A 16340-nucleotide genomic window follows, 5' to 3' on the forward strand; every position below is an offset into this window, starting at 1 on the left:
AATGATGGGACTTGACTCACAACCAAACTCTATCCTCTCAAGTTTCCTGAAAGGAAATGAAGATAAAGAACCCAAAAGCCAAGATGGATGGGTGAAGAAAATGGGGTGAAAAAACAAACAGAAATATGGACAGTAGCTACAGTCTAGACCGCTTTCCACTTGGGAACTCAATGAATAATTATTTGTTGGAACCAAGAAAATATGAGTAATTAACAAAGAGATTCGAGAGAGAGTTTTGAAAGAGATGAAGGGTGATTGAGGGAGGTGGAGATATGTTTGTCTTTGCGGCTTTTTTTAAAAAAAAATCTTTTTTTTTTGTATTTTTAGATCTGTTATAAAAAATAAAAAATAAAAATCATTTAATAACAAAGAAATAAAAAACAAGCACACGATCACGTCTTTTGGTTGTCGGATTCAAAATAATTTGCCTCCATGTGCTTTTATTTAGGTAATGGACAGCCAAGCCAATGGTGGGAATAGGACATTTTGGTCATCTAAGACGCGAAAGGCTGTGTCGATAGAGAGTTTGGATGCGTGTCAACATCACCTCGCAGATCTCTATTGGATATTTAGGTATCATAAAATACAAATTAAGATGATTATCTTATCCATCAGGTGTCAGGATGTGCTTGGAAATTGCGAAGTTCTTGCTGATGGTCATGGCTCGCAGATGACAATGGATGGATGAGGTAACCCCTCATGTTGTGTTGAGCTACTCCTTGTCTGTGGTTTTGGGCACCATTGAAGAAACTAGGCTTGATGTAAATTTGTTGAAACAAGACTCCTTGTCTGCTGAGACAAGTAGCACAGCAGTATTTTTTTATAATAAAATATATTAAAAATTTTAATTATTTTTAAAAACAATACATCTACAAGTACGTCTCAACACTCACTCCCTATACACTTTGATGGTACAATTTTACATCCAAAAATTGCATAATATTCGTAAGAACGAGAGATTTTTGCAATGTCAGAATGTGTTAGGGTTGTTCTCAAGACTGTAGTTCCATGAGGAGATATCTTGGAAGCCTATTCACAAGCCTGAGTGACAGATGCAATTTTGCTAATTTTCAGCATTTACGTATCAGTAAGGGAATTCCCAGTTAGAAAAAAATGATTTTAGAATCTAGATCACGTAACAAATGATATCCAGACAATGCTTCTTCCCTTAATTTTGTTGTCCTTTTTGTCTGATGGTGAATAAATGGTCAATTAACAGAGTGCAGCAAAATGCAGGAGATTGATGGTAAACAGCAAAGTGGAAAAGCAAAAGGTTTAAATGGTCCCAAATAAAAACACAGAATGATTCTGCAATCTATCAAATTAAACATAGTTGCTAGGAAATGCCAAATCCTCAAGTCAGAAAGAAACTGTCGATCGGTTTACATTGTATAAGAAGAATAAGGAAATAACTGTGTAGGCATACAGACACCCACAGAAGAGCAGATCCAATCTCTCCAAATATCAGAACTCACTATTCTGTTTTTATTACATATCAAAATCAACCATGAACATGTGTCATATTCTGTTGTCCACTTTCGCAAACAAAGAGCCTGGTAAATTATTGGATCTTCAAGCATAACGACTCATCATTGAACAAATCACACATTGACATGGAATTGTTGGAGCAAGGAGTGAGTATTTAGTCATGAAGGCAGAATGTATTCTTCAAAGTTCATGCTCAACCGATCATGTGAAAAAGACCAGTCAAGATGCAATGAATCACAAAGAAATTGTTATTGCACCATGCTCGTACAGCCTGGAACATATATGCATCCCAGGCTATGAATTTTGGTGCCTGCATTTATTGATATCCTTCATTGGCAAGTAAAAGATGAGATTGGAAAAACATTCTCAATAGATCTTCCTCCCATAAGGTACAATTAGAAAAAATGGTTTTCCATACATTCAAAAAAGCCGTGATGATGAATACAAAGAACAAAAATAAAACCACATGACAACAAAAGCACATTAAACACCACAAAAACAAAGCGAATTATAGAAACATACATTGGCAATCCTAGTAACGAAAGTACAACATGAACAATTGGATCCTAGACCAAATCACGCAGATGTGGAAAAAACAATCTGGACTCTAGAGTAATCATATCCTCATAACACCAAAATAAAATGGAGCATTTCTTTGGGGAATGGGAGTTATTAAACAGAACGAATTACAATCAAAATAAAATGGAGTATTTTTTAGATAAATAAAAATAAAACTCCGCTGCTCAACTGATTGCATACAAAACCTTGGAATTAGGCAAAAAGGAACATTCAAAAGCCTTAAGCAACAAGTTCATTTCACCAAACAGTATACACATCACTACAGTGCAGTAAAGCGATCAGAGAACTTTGAAGACCAGTGATATAGAATTCCACATCAGATTCAGCCATGTTAATCTCATCATTTTGCTTTTGCACACCAACCCTTCAAAAATCCAAAAACCAAAAACAAAAACAACAAAGAAAGATAGAAAAAAGAAAATCGAAAGAACATCAGATTGGTAAAAACTAGATGTACAAAACCCATCTGCTAAATTCTTTAAGACCCAAAAAACACAGGCAAAAAATAAAATAAAAACGGGCCAACCCCCCCAAAAAATAAGAGCACAAGAAAAAGACAAAACCATCAGAAAAACGAAGCAGCGAGCAAAGCGATCAGAGAACTTCGAAGACCATTAACAAAATGTGATTCCACATAAATAAATTCGGATCAAAAGAGCTCATCATTTTTGCTTTGCCTGCTAAAAATATCATATGTTTTTGGACAAAACAGACTCCAATGCCAGATTTATAAAAGCTCAAATAAAACTGCACAAGGAGAGTTTTATTTTAGCCCAAAGTTTGGATTTTGCACCTCTAATACCCATTTTCTCGTTAATTCCTTGAAAGTCTAAGACTTGAACAAACAAGGGGCTATCTGGTGCATCTCTGAACCTGAAAATAGATAAATCATGGCCTCCTTCGGAGTGGTTTTCTTTTTTTCCGTTCTTTCTTTTGGGTGGTGGCTGCAAATTGCAATGATGGATTTTGAGAGAATTTTATAGTGTTAAATTGGGGAAGTAGGGCTTCGGTGGATGGTTAATACTACATTCCGTCCCTACACGATTGACATATTTTAAATATGGCCTCTCTAATCTTTTTCTTCTTTAGATGGTTCTGCTACTCCATGTTGAGATCTCTCCAACCGATTTCCATCCAATTTCATGCTAGTTCTTCTCTCCAACCGATTTCCATCCAATTTCATGCTAGTTCTTCTCTCCAACCGATTTCCATCCAATTTCATGCTAGTTCTTAACACATGGCCTAGTATGAGCTAAACAAGCATCCATGTTTTTCTTTTACATGTTAAGAATTAATACTAAACTGCATGGAAAGACATTAAAAATGTTTCTAGAGCTGAAGGATAAAGTAAATAACATAACGAAGGGTTACAATAGGAGAACACCAAGCTTTCAGGGACCAAATACATAATTAATCCATTGCCAAAGAGGATAATATGTGTTTGGAAGTGCGGTTGTTTTTTACTTTCCACTCCGAAAAGTATATCAATAATATTTTTTACACTGCCTCAATTGCACGTCGTTTTCCATCTTGGAGGGACTGTATGATTGCCGTCTCGCCATGTAAATGGATTTTTCAGGCTTTATTTGTTTGTTTAATGCCCTTCCTGCAGGTTTCGTATATCACAAACACAAACACCTTATTTATTTTTATATTTTAAAGATTTTTTAAAAAAAAATTAAATTTTTTTTATTTTTTTTACTTTAAATTAATTTTTATTTTTAAATATTTCAAATCATTTTGATATAATAATATCAAAAATAATTTTTAAAAAATAAAATAATATTTTTTAATAAAAAATAATTTAAAAAACAACACCATACTCGTAACTACATTCTCATACATCCCAAAAAAAAAAAAACGTTATAGACCAGCGACGGACAAAAATCGAGGAAAAACAAATCTAATTTTATGTGCATAGCATTCAACACAATCAAATCCACTCGGAGAAAAGCCATTCCAATCAATCCTGCTATACAACAACAGCTTCTTTCACCACGAAAAATAGCGGCCCTCAGATGTAATCAAGGAGAAAAGCCCTGTTTTGTCCTCCCTCCTCCAATCTTCGAAACACCGTATCAACTGTGGGATGGGAAATCCCCACTTCATTCTGATGCTGTGGTGCATGCTTTAACCAGCTGATTTAGAAACAAAAAATGAATCACGTTTTGAGCAAAAACTCTACATTAACCGACGAGATGATAAGAGTGAAAATCTTTCAATATCAGAAGAAAAATTCTGTATGTATCATCATGTTCACAGGATAGGATGTGCATCAACTGAATAATCAAAGATATGGTGAGCATTTTGCAGAAAATGGTGGATTCATGCCCAATCAAGGTCATCAATACATACCTTCAAGTGCAACAAAGAGCCCCAAGTGCTGCATCAATAATTAGACTTTCAAAAAGGAGGAATTTTTTTTCAAAATATGGACCCTTTACAAACAAGAAGGAATTCATAGCAAAAGTAAGAACATTTTCAACTTCACCGTCTCTAAATAAGAACTTCAAAATTAGTTAAATGTCCCCTCTCTTCCATCCTAACATTTTGTCAATAAAACCAGAAGAAGCGAATAGCTTCAAACTTAGATGAAGTAAATCAGCGCTAAGAACTAGAAGACCTGTGTCTGAGATAACTGAAAACACACATTCAGAAAAGCATAGATTGACATGACTTAAAAGAAGAATTTTACTATCAAGAACCGAGGCAAAAAATCTTAAAACGTACCAGTCTTGAGACTTTTACTCAAGGGCATTGCTTCCTCGAAAAGTTTTTCACAAGTCTCACTCAATGAATCATTCTTGGAAGCAACCAACTTGCCCCCGCCACCATGTCCATTGTCGAACATGGTTAATGAAGCACCTCTTAACTTAGCAGCCAGTATTTCATTCTCCCTTGTTAGAGAAAATAGCTGCAAAAAATATCATAGCCAAAGAACTTGAGATGGATATACTAGTCCTGTAAGTATTTTATAATTGATCATCGAAGATTATGCATTCTTTCCAAAAGTGGGTCACGTAACTGAACAAAAGAAGTCCCGTAAAGAAAGATGAAGCGTTTCGATGGTAATGTCATGGAAACCTAATTTAGGGCTATGGAAGAGACAGGAAACATGTGGTAAATACGAAATATATTTTATACCTGATTCTGGATGCGTTCCCTCTCTCTGGTTAGCTGCATGACTGTAGCCATGATAAGCTCAGTCCTTACAATAATTTCTTTTGCTTTTGCAGCTTTTGATTCGTTAGCTTCATGCAGACACATCTCCAAGGCATTCACTCTAGACCTTAAGAAACTGATCTCTTTATTAAGTTCCATGTTAGACTCGGATAATACAATGCATTGCTCCTCTACACCATCAGTCTTACTCTCAGCTTTCGATACCTTCGATTTCAGGTCATCAATTAATGTTTCCATATCCCAAATTGCAGTGTATAACATGTTTTGTTGCTCTTGACTTGCTTCAGATGACGCTTTTGCATGCTGTAGTTGGATTTCTGACTCCCTCAACTGCTTCTCAAGTACAGTCACTTTCTTTGTGCTACTATCTCTACTGCCTTTAAGAAAATTAATCTCCTCCACAAGTTCCACGTTCGTATCTGTTAGCTGTGTGACCTTTGTCTCTGCATTCTCAGCCCTCGTTTCTGCTTCATAGACGCTTTCTTTCAGAGACTCGACCAAATTTTCCATTTCACTTAGGTGCTCTTGACTTTCTGCATTTAAAGCATTTGCATTCTGCAGACGTAACTCTGATTTTTTCAGCTGTTCTTCAAGTGATTTCACCTTTTCCGTCAAAATGGGCACTTGAGAACTTCTGGCAATGTGTTCTGCAATGCTGCTCTCAAGCTTCTTTATAACAGTATCTTTTGCATCCAGCTGTTTTATACAAACTTGCAGTTTAGAACTCAACTCATCTTCTCGTTGGATTGAACCGTTCAAAGTGAATTGAAAAATCTGAAGTCGACCAACCATTTCTTTGGAAATCCCCATGAGCACTTCAGAAGCATTTTCTGCCTCTAAAAATCTTCCCCAAACGACTTCTGCTGCTTCCTCCATGCAAAAAGACACCTGTTCTGTATAGTGCAGCTTCAATTTCAGATGTTCTTCATTTTGTTCAAGTGCAGAAATTTTCTTCTGCGTATCCATTTCTCTTTTAAGAGACTTCTCCAACATCCTCAGGACATTTCTTTGTTTTTCAGCTGTCTGCCTTTTTGAATTCGCATCCATATTTGAAATCTGCCCACTGGCTGGTAACTCGGTGGCCTTATCATCTTTCCCTGTCAATAAACATATGTCAGACAGGTGATTATTAATGACAGCAAGATTTCTCATGTATTTGTATTGAAAAGCAAACCGTGCAACTTACAGTTCTCAAGTATGAGAGCTGAAAAGGCCATTGGCAATTTTGCTGACTGTGCCTTCACCTCTAAGACACGCTCTCGAAACTTCATCAAAGATTCTTCCGAATTATGCAATTTCTTCTCCATCACAGTGAATAGATCTGTTGAGTGTCTGCAAGAAGATATTTTATGACGGGCATCAACAATCTCTGAATGGATATTTTCCATGAAATTCTCCACCTCTCTTACCTCGGAATCTAAAATCCCAGAGAGAAGATCAAACGCCAATGCCTTCTCAATGGCTATTGCCAGGATATAGCTATTTTCTGTGGCCATTCTTGCCTCAAGATTATTATCTCGTGCCAATAGATGCACTAAAAGTACATGCAAGTTTACCAACTTCTCAGAAGAGTATGCCAGGTCCCAGTCTACTCTGGTTAAAACTTCCGTGGTACTTTCAACCTCTTGCATTCCTTCTCTACTGGATGAGTGCATATAAACTTTGCTGGATTCTGGGTTGCTACTGTAAGCATCCTCAATGGCATAGTTCGCCATTCCTACCACTCAATTCCACAACCTGGGAAAGGAAGGAGATAAGCAAGACCTTGTAAGCTTTCCATTGGATCTTTCATGAATTCCCACTAATTACCATACGAGTGGGAGAAAGGGAAAGTGAAGTCGAAGAAAGCAACAATTAACAGAGTTATCCTCCAAGTAAATATTGCAGTCAGTATTAGCATACTTCTTATTCCATCCAAATAGTAAGCAATAGACACAATATTTTGACCAACAGAATACAAGCACCACATCACTTACAGTCTGGTATCAATAAAGATCACCTAATATCTGGTTTGCCAATGGAAGCATTGCAACCACTTGACCTTGGAGGTTGTTTCCCTCATTACCGAAGAAAATCCAAATCACATCAAATGTCAAGCTAGAAGGTTACTTAGTAACATGGTAAGGCTTTCAGATCTCTACCTAATTCTTCTCAACAAGATCTGAATTCTTCTACAACATTGCCAGGTCACATGTTGAACTTCTATCTACAACCACTGATATTTTTTACATAGAAAACAAATTTGTTTGTAAATATTCCGCTAGATTTTTTGTTCAATTCAGTGTCTCCAATAAGAAAACAACTCTCAACAACGAACCACAAAGCATTCAATATAAATGATAAGTAGTTAGCTAGTTACTCACAAAACTCACTCCTGCATCTCATGTTCTTAGCAGAGCTAAAACACTGTCTCAACCCTTTGGAGCACAATGAAAAATTCAGATTATGAAAAAAAACGTTGAAAACATTCCCAGCATCCCAATTATCGGCAACCCCGCCTCACCCCCCTCGTATACAATAATGGAAAACCTGCTAATTTTCACTTTTACAAGACTCCAACGGACAAGCAGATGTTTTGTTTTTTATTTTCTGTCAACCTTTTAGTTCCCATTGAAATCTTGATTGTTCTAAATATAGTTTTACCAAGTCAAGCTCTTGAAACATGATATTGATCAGATGAATATGAACTCCAATAATGAACCCCCTTTATTACCAGAGCACCAGTAACCAGCTACCATCATTGAGCCATGTCTATCTCTTAAAGACAAAAGACCGATCTCACAATTCTTGTCACCCCAGCAGCTCATAAAAGCATAAGAATCTAGTGAATCAAACCCCAACAATTTAAAGCGTTGTATTAAAGACTACAACATAGAAGATTCACATTTCATTAACAACCCAGCAACCTACATATAAAACTGAGCTAAAAGAACAGAAAAAAAGTACCTTTGAGAGAGAAATCTTGATGGAGTTTGAGGAGGATCCAGGCCAAGAACAGAAAGTTTCTTGTGTCTGTCTGCCTTTACCTCTGCTACCACTACCCTCTCGTTTCATAAACCGTTGGTATTCCTGGGATCTGTGTGGCTGGTGATTAAGTCTAGAATGAGCCGTGATTAACTGGCTAGTCAACGTCTATACAAACTGTTGATTGTGGACTGGTTTAAGACAGGCTCCCCTTCCGGCGTACGTTAGATGAAAAGACAACACAACAATCTAGTTGAATTATTGTGTTCAGACCACAACAATATTAGAAGGACCTCGGCTCCTGACAAAGCATGTATACACATACAAAATACGTTCTAGCTGGCCTAATTATTTGACAGAGGAAAAAGATAAAAGCAGAAATGAAAATTGTAGTAGAGTACTCTACTCGATGTGAGAGAAGGTATCCTTCCTCTTTTTTATCTTTTTTTCCCCGTGGGGTGGGGTTGAAAGAGGTAATATGTTTTATGATTTTTGGGTGGTCGTGATTGAATACCATTAATTCCATGATTTCTTCATTATTGTGAAGAACCATTGCCACTTTCCCTTCATTTTTCTAAATTTGGTTTGAATTTGGATGGAGTGTGTTGCTGAATTAATACATTTTAGGAATCGAAAACTACGTTAATTACCTTTGATGCTCCAAAGACTAAAATGTCTCCACGATCCGAGAGACCATGGATGGAATAGCGTAAAACACTTTCAGCTTTGCTTATTCCATGATTGTTGCATGTTCACTAAGTTAAGTACTCTTTAGTTTAAAGTAAAAGTTGATTTAAAGTGTCTTTTTCTTGGAAAAATATTAAAAATTTATTTTTTTATTTTTAATATTAACATGTCAAAACAATTTTAAAAAATAAAAAATAATTAAAACTAAAAAAAATTAAAAATTATCAAAAATACAATTAAACCATAATGCCAAATAGAATATTAATGGCCAGCATTTGAGAATCGAGATTACCTAATATCAAATCCTCTTATACATGAGCTGGAAAGATACGAAGGAAGAATAATGTTGATCTTGTGCAAGTTTTTTCCTGGATTCATATTCGGGGAGAATTTCAATCACGGCAAATAATATTTGCATATGTTTATTAAAAAATAAAAAAATAAAAGAAATTTAAATTTTGGATCCATATAATATCTTACATTAAAAAAAAAATCGATAAAATTAATGGATTAACTTCTTTTTTTAATTTGAGAGTAAGGAAATCATTGATGGATTAAGAATATCTCCATTTTAATGTTTTAACTTTAAAAATTGAGCAAAAATTCTTTGCCTATCATCCCGAACTCTTAGAGTCTAAATGGATTTATACTGATTGAAAAATTAACTACATTTGATTGTAAGAAACAACGGGCCACGGTTGATATCTTGAAACAAGTTGCAAATAACTCGGTGGAATGGACGTCCTTCCATACTCGGGACGATGAGATTTTGGTTTATTCGGTGCCTTGAGCTGTGGATATGGCAATTCGGTCACTGCTGGGCCAATGCATTCGTCACCGAGCATGGGCTTTGTGAGGACTCTCTTCCCTTATCTGAATCTTCGATACCTTGTATCGTCGAGTATCAACAATCAAATGTATCCTGTCATGACGAAGTTTGCATTAAAAAAAAAAGACAGCGAAAAAATGAAAAAGCGATGTGATGGTACAAAGGAGTTGAATTATTGTGAATCTTCAAGCTCATGGCTAAGCTAGCTGTACTGGATTTGATTGCACAAGTCCTTTATAGACATGAAGATCATAACTCGGGGTTTAAGCTCAAGTTGGGTTATTGCACCCAAAAAGAAGCCACAGAGGAGAAAGATTACATGTCATAACAATCCAAATTCAGAGCCGGGATTTTTTTCACTCTCTCGATTATACTCTATTTTACTCAAAATTAAAAGGATAATACAAATTTAAGGTAAGGTCAGATTTATGGGCTCTACTTCTGCCGGCTATATTTAATATATCATTTGTTGTTTTTCAAGTAAAGTTTTTGTTTTTATTTTTATTTTTTAACGAAGAGATTGTTTGAAAGTGTAGTGGTAATTGTTTTTTAAAGTGTTTTCTGCTTGGAAATATATCAAAATAATTTTTTTATTTTTTATAATTTATTTTTAATATCAGCACATCAAATCGATATAAAAATATTAAAAAAAATAATTTAAAACAAAAATAAATTTCAGATTTTGATTAAAATTATATTGAAACTCAACATCCTCCTAACTCGAAACAAAAATATAAAGAAAATTGAAAGATAGGAGATGATAGAAAGATAAAGTTGTGTTTGAACAAAATGTAAAAAAGATTGTTTTATCCTTGTAAGTATTACCATCAAATTTGCAATAAATAATCAAGCTATTTATTATTTTTATTTTTAACATGAATTTAGAAAAAATATTATTTATTAATCTTATTTGGTTGATTTATTTTTTTCTTGATACAAGCCAAGAAAAGATTATAATTACTCTAGGTGGTTAATTATCATTTAATGTGATGGTAAAGAAGATCTTAGAATACAGATATGTAAGAAAGGAAGATTAAAAAAGAACTATATGTAAAAAAGAATGTACTTACTTCAGTGGATTGATATTTATTATACCATTTTGCAACATTTGAAGCCTTGCGTGCAGTGGGAATGTTATCTCCTAATGTGCGATGGCAAGTGAATTCTAAAGGACAGGAAGATTGTGAAGATAGATGAGGTCCTTTGTACTGTATATTATTTTGTTGATTGAGAGTTAAATGCTGATCATGGCATGTAGAGGCGAATTGAAGTCTCATTTTTCAACGAAATAAAAAATAATAATTAAAGAAAGCAAGGCTATAACCACCTTCAATTCCATTTAAAATACTGACTATTAACCATCTAGGTGGTGGTCCAGTGGTAAAAACTTGGGATTAAGAGGTTTGCTTTCTCTGTGGTCTCAGGTTCGAGCCCTGTAGTTGCTCATATGATGGCCACTGGAGGCTTACATGGTCATTAACTTCAGGGCCCGTGAGATTAGTCGAGATGCGCGCAAGCTGGCCCGGATACCCACGTTAGAGTAAAAAAAAAAAATATTAACTGTTATCCAGACACAGCCCATAAATAAATAAATAAATAAAAAATCATTCCTCCTTATAAAACCTCACACCATGCATCTTACCCAACTCTGTCCATCATGGTGAATTCGCGTAGTATCCCAAACCAGGCGAAATAAAAGGTTTAATTTCAATTATATAGTAGGTGGTGTATTAATGAAATTTCGGGATTATAGAGTTTGTTTTCCTGTGGTTTCGATGTATTAGCTGAGATACATGTAAAATATCCAAATATCATAAATAAATAAAAAAAGAGGTCGAATTTCAATGATGAATACTGCATTTTACAACTACCCTTCTTGCACTCCCCCACCTGAACTGCTTCTCCTCTTCGTATCAAATCCTAGTCTATCACAGAAAGACGCTGGTCCATGTTTTATAGAAAGTGGTGTCGATCCTGGTCCGTGACGTCGGGTCGGGTCGGAGCGGAGCAGTCCGAATCTGCCATCGTTGCCTTTTTATGGAATGTGAACTGGCAATACCTTCTCTCTTCTTCTTTTTTAAAAAAATCTGGAGCATAACTCCAAGAATTTAGACTGTTACATCTAATTGAAGACCTAGCAAGACAGTGTGTCCCATTGGTGGTATTTCTTTTGACATGAATAATTTTAAAGTTCTTCGCAAATGCAAGTATAGCCTGGTAATTTTTAACAGCTAGACCATACTTTATTTGACTGGTGTAAAAAGACACGCAATCATCAACTACGCATATAACATCAAGTTCCAATATGATATTTATGTAATTCAATCCAAGTAGTTACTCAAAAACTCCTTTTAATGCCAAAGTTTCAGTAATTTTTGGAGAATGTAACCCCTTTGATGTCCAGGAACCACACCTAGTAATAGATTCTTCATGATTTTTTATAATAAACTTAGTTTTCATGGCAATTCAACAGCAAAAACCACAGTATTCACATTACACTTGTGATATTTCTCGACTTCTGTCATCTTTGTTTCATTGAACTACTTAAATTGATTTGAGAGAAAGATTCTTAACTAAGCTCTAAACTGGATTTTATATTTATTTAACAGTATTTTTTATTTGTTATTATTTATTTTATTTGAAATAATTTATGAAATTATATTTTTTTTTCAATTTCATTCTCATTCAACTTTTTAATTTATAAAATTTGTTCCTCATTATTCTAATAAAATTTTTTAAAAATAAAACATTAATAAGTTATTCTCTAACTCATTTTTCATGACATAACCAAACATTAGAAAATGTTTTCCAACTTATTTTCCATTACACTGTCAAGCATCGGAAAATAATTTACTTTCCCGGAATTCACTTTTTTTAAAAAAACTACTTTCCAACAAACAAACGGGACCTTTAATGTTTTATTTTTTTTCAAGTTTATTAAAGTAATGAGGAATAAATCTTACAAATTAAAAAGTTGAATGAAAATAAAATTTTTTAAAAAATAATTTCATAAATTATATCAAATAAAATAATTAATAATCAAAATAATAGAAAACAAATCTAAAAAATAAAAAAAATTGATAGATGAAGAAATTAAAATAATAATAATTAACATTTCATAAATTATTTCAAATAAAATAAGTAACAATAAAAAAAATAAGGACCGAATTTGATAGAAAAAAAATTTCAATTAAAAAATGATAAGGGAAAAGCAAATAAAAATTATAAAAATAAGGACCAAAATTAATAAAAAAAATTAAATTCTTAGTGATGAAATTGAAAAACAAATATTCAAAACAAAAAAAATATATATATAGCAATCAAAAGTTTGAGGACCAAATTTGATATAATCAGCAAATAATATGACATTTCTAAATTTTTCACAACTTCTGGAAAGTGTTTCCGCAAAAAAAAAAAAACACTTTCCTGTAAATTTTTCTTTGACTGGAAAGTATTTCCTGTTAATCGAGAAGTATTTTCATCAACCAACTTTTTCAATAACAAACAAACATAAAAAAATCTAAAAAACAATTTTTTAAAAATCACATTTCAGAAAACAATTACAGCCAAGAAATCTGATAGATTCAACAATTTTAGCACATGACAATTAAAGATGAGATCATTGTTTTTGAAAAAAAACAAAGTTTAAAGAAAAAAGCAGCTCTGATGACACGAAAAAATGAAAAAGAGACAGGTGATAAAGCGAGCCTGATCATCAGATGGACATGTCAATTGTCAAGGGCGTAAATCCTACGTCATCTAAACAGAAAGTTAATTACCCTGGCCTTCTTTGCCAGCACGTTGAACTGCAATCGACGGGTAATTTATGTAGAAAATTCAAATGAAATATAATATATCATCCGATGGAAAACAACCGTGTTTGATATTTTTTATATATATAAAAATGCTCCCGGTTGAGTATATGTTCAAATTGTGATTTAATATATATATATATATATATATATATTAATACTAGTATATTAAAATTATAAAAAAAACACATAAAAAATTAGCCTGATATTTTTTATGTGACAAGTCATTTAAAAAAGAGATCGAGCAACGCCACTCAGCAGATATGTGTTATATTTTCTTTACGTTGGAGTTATCTTGAAAAGAAAAAAAACATAACAAGCTAGGGTTTTCAAGAATTGACAGCTGTCTACCACCTGTTTTTTCACACATCTACGTGTATAGGGAGGGCTGCAAAATCATAAACCCTTTGATCTTTTTTTTTTTCTCTGGGACAATCATATGCATCGAGAGGGGACAGGGAGTTTGGAATAGCAGGCGCTCTCTTATCACAATTCTCCAACCTATCCAAGGGGTGCCATACCTAATATAATAACATTTACTTTCACAGGAAACATGGTCAGAAACTTGGTGAAAGAAGATCGAGTAATTTTTGAAAATTCTCAGAGAAAAGCACGAGAAAGGTCCTAACATTTTCAAGAGGCATCCTCTGATGATTATAAAAAAGAAAGAAGGTCGAGTCGTGTGAAATTAGTGTTTCAGAAAAGTGGACCAAAAGAGACTCGCCAAAGTTTGAAAACTATACACTCAACAACATCTCATCGTGCTTTGCCATGATGTTTGCATGAAATTCACGCAGCTTTAAGGCGATTTTATCATGGTCTTTGTAGACCCGACTGACATTCCTCCCCCCTCTACCGTTCAAGATCTTTACATCTCAAGCATTAGTTATTGAAAAACGATCTAAAACCATGATCTCAAGTTACTTCCAGGGTATCAGGTCACAGTTATATTATGAAAATCCAACCTCGTCGAGTTAAAATAGTAAGCAATTTTGTTACACTGCATCAATCTTCTCAATGCACTTGGATTAAACATGATTCATTGAGCCAATAATCTGTAACTAGACTCCTATCCCCAATGTCATTGACCATTTATGCCTCTGATAGATTTTTTACCCGAGCCCTCTCAGAGAGAAAACAATAAAAGTCAGTCGAGCCCACGTATAGATTCATTGTGTAGAGTCTTAAAAAATGCTAGTACCGAGTTACACACCTGAGGGAAGGTATGCCTGATAGTTGGTGGATGTTGTCAGTTTGATAATTACTTGAGTTATTATTAAGAGTTCCCTAGCTAGCTACGTTATTTGAAGCTAGCATGCTTTAAGGATAATATAAGATCTAAGGAATCGTACGATAGATGTGAACACGTAATAATTTAACTATTTTCAAGTACAGTAATAATATTATAGATTGGTGTATTAATATAAAGTCTCAAACGTGCTTGCTTTAATTGATTAAAGCTAAAACCGAAGGCCACTTTATTAATTATTAACATCTCCATGGCATTGGCACTGTAGAGAGAGGGGGAGAGAGAGGGAGATCAACAATGATGCAGTCTTTGATTTAGGTTAAAGAATTCTAAAGCTCTGCTCAAGAGATCTCGAATCCCCAACCATCCCATCCCATGTCATGTTGCTTTGGATGGGATTTGGTTGCTAGCTTGGTTTTAGCTTTCCCAAAAGAAGAGCCAACGCCAACCGTGAGCCAACCCTTTTCCTACCATATTCTATATCGAAAAATAATATTAAGTTTTCTTGAGAATAAAATAATGTCAAGTTTATTGTAAAATATCTAGTACTATATATATATTATATAATATATACATGTAGACACCTATCAATTGACCTCCTATAAAAGGGCAAACAAGTACATGTGGCAATGCCCCATTTGCCAGCTTCCTGGCTTTCTCAAAATCTAATGGGAGAAAATAGTACCCAGGAATCCGATCCCTTATTTTCTTTCATAGGGTGTTAGTATTTTTTTTTTTTAATTTATTTTCATTGTCTTCTCTCTTGAACTATACCTTCACAGATTTTTGTTCATGGTTTCTTGTACAATGTACAAAGATATGATTATTATTTACACGAGGGTTTCTTGCATTTTGAAAGGAGAAAAGAAACGGAAAAATATAGCTCTAGCTAGGTAGCATGCATGTCCAAATTTTATGGGAGTTTAATACACATTTGTTTTTTTTTTTTTCCTGCTACTTCTCTCTAACACATTACATACCTAGTAAAAACCAATCCGATCAGCGCAAATCATTTTCACTTCTCGCATGGTTATTTTTTAATGCTCGGTGCTAAGTAAAGATTAGGATTTGGTAAAGAAAAGTGGGGAAGAGATTCCATTATTTTACAGCTTGGGTCTTTGAGATTGCAAGTCCCAAGGCTAACTAATAATGACATGAGAGAAAGAGAAGGGGTCAGTCCATCAACAGTATAAAGGAGTAAAAAAAAAAAAAATTGCAACGAGTTTAGGTAATGATAAAAATATATATATTTTTTATTTTATAAGTTGTACTTTTCATATCTTAAATTTATTTTTAAAAAATTATTTGTTTAAATTCCACAAACTTTAGAGGCATTGAAATACTTACATTATCATTAATTTCAGGACTCATAATATTAATCGAAATGAATGCAAATTAATCCGGATACCCATGTTAATAAAATAAAAATATCTTTATTTTATTTTTTATTCTTCATGATATTTTTAGATATAATTTTAAAATAAAATTTTAAAAACTTTAGTTAAAACTCGAAATCACCCCGACTTGATGGGAGAATTCAATTACTATT

The 16340-nt window shown here is 33.9% G+C and overlaps 1 protein-coding gene and 2 non-coding genes across 3 annotated transcripts; all 3 read right to left on the reverse strand.

Annotated features, from left to right (window-relative positions):
* Positions 1–1290: 1290 nt before the first annotated feature.
* On the reverse strand, positions 1291–8623 carry LOC7482232 (WPP domain-interacting tail-anchored protein 2). The gene is made up of 5 exons (XM_024610098.2): positions 8197–8623; positions 6437–6987; positions 5212–6347; positions 4798–4981; positions 1291–4205 (listed from the first exon to the last, which is right to left on the reverse strand). The coding sequence occupies exons 2-5, from the start codon at positions 6963–6965 to the stop codon at positions 4198–4200; spliced, it is 1857 nt and encodes a 618-aa protein (XP_024465866.1). The 5' UTR covers positions 6966–6987; positions 8197–8623; the 3' UTR covers positions 1291–4197.
* On the reverse strand, positions 2341–2417 carry LOC112329037 (small nucleolar RNA R160). The gene has a single exon (XR_002984533.1). It is a non-coding gene; the product is annotated as a small nucleolar RNA R160 (small nucleolar RNA).
* LOC112329038 (small nucleolar RNA R160) lies at positions 2657–2740 on the reverse strand. The gene has a single exon (XR_002984534.1). It is a non-coding gene; the product is annotated as a small nucleolar RNA R160 (small nucleolar RNA).
* Positions 8624–16340: the final 7717 nt, after the last annotated feature.

The sequence above is a fragment of the Populus trichocarpa genome, chromosome 10, assembly GCF_000002775.5.
Source record: "Populus trichocarpa isolate Nisqually-1 chromosome 10, P.trichocarpa_v4.1, whole genome shotgun sequence".
Classification (NCBI taxonomy): domain Eukaryota; kingdom Viridiplantae; phylum Streptophyta; class Magnoliopsida; order Malpighiales; family Salicaceae; genus Populus; species Populus trichocarpa.

Coding starts and splice junctions, on each gene's coding strand:
- LOC7482232 (XM_024610098.2), bottom strand. CDS start 6,965: ATGGCGAACTATGCCATTGAGGATGCTTACAGTAGCAACCCAGAATCC. Junction 6,348..6,436: donor AGCTCTCATACTTGAGAACT/GTAAGTTGCACG, acceptor GTTTATTGACAG/GGAAAGATGATAAGGCCACC. Junction 4,982..5,211: donor GGGAACGCATCCAGAATCAG/GTATAAAATATA, acceptor TATTTTTTGCAG/CTATTTTCTCTAACAAGGGA.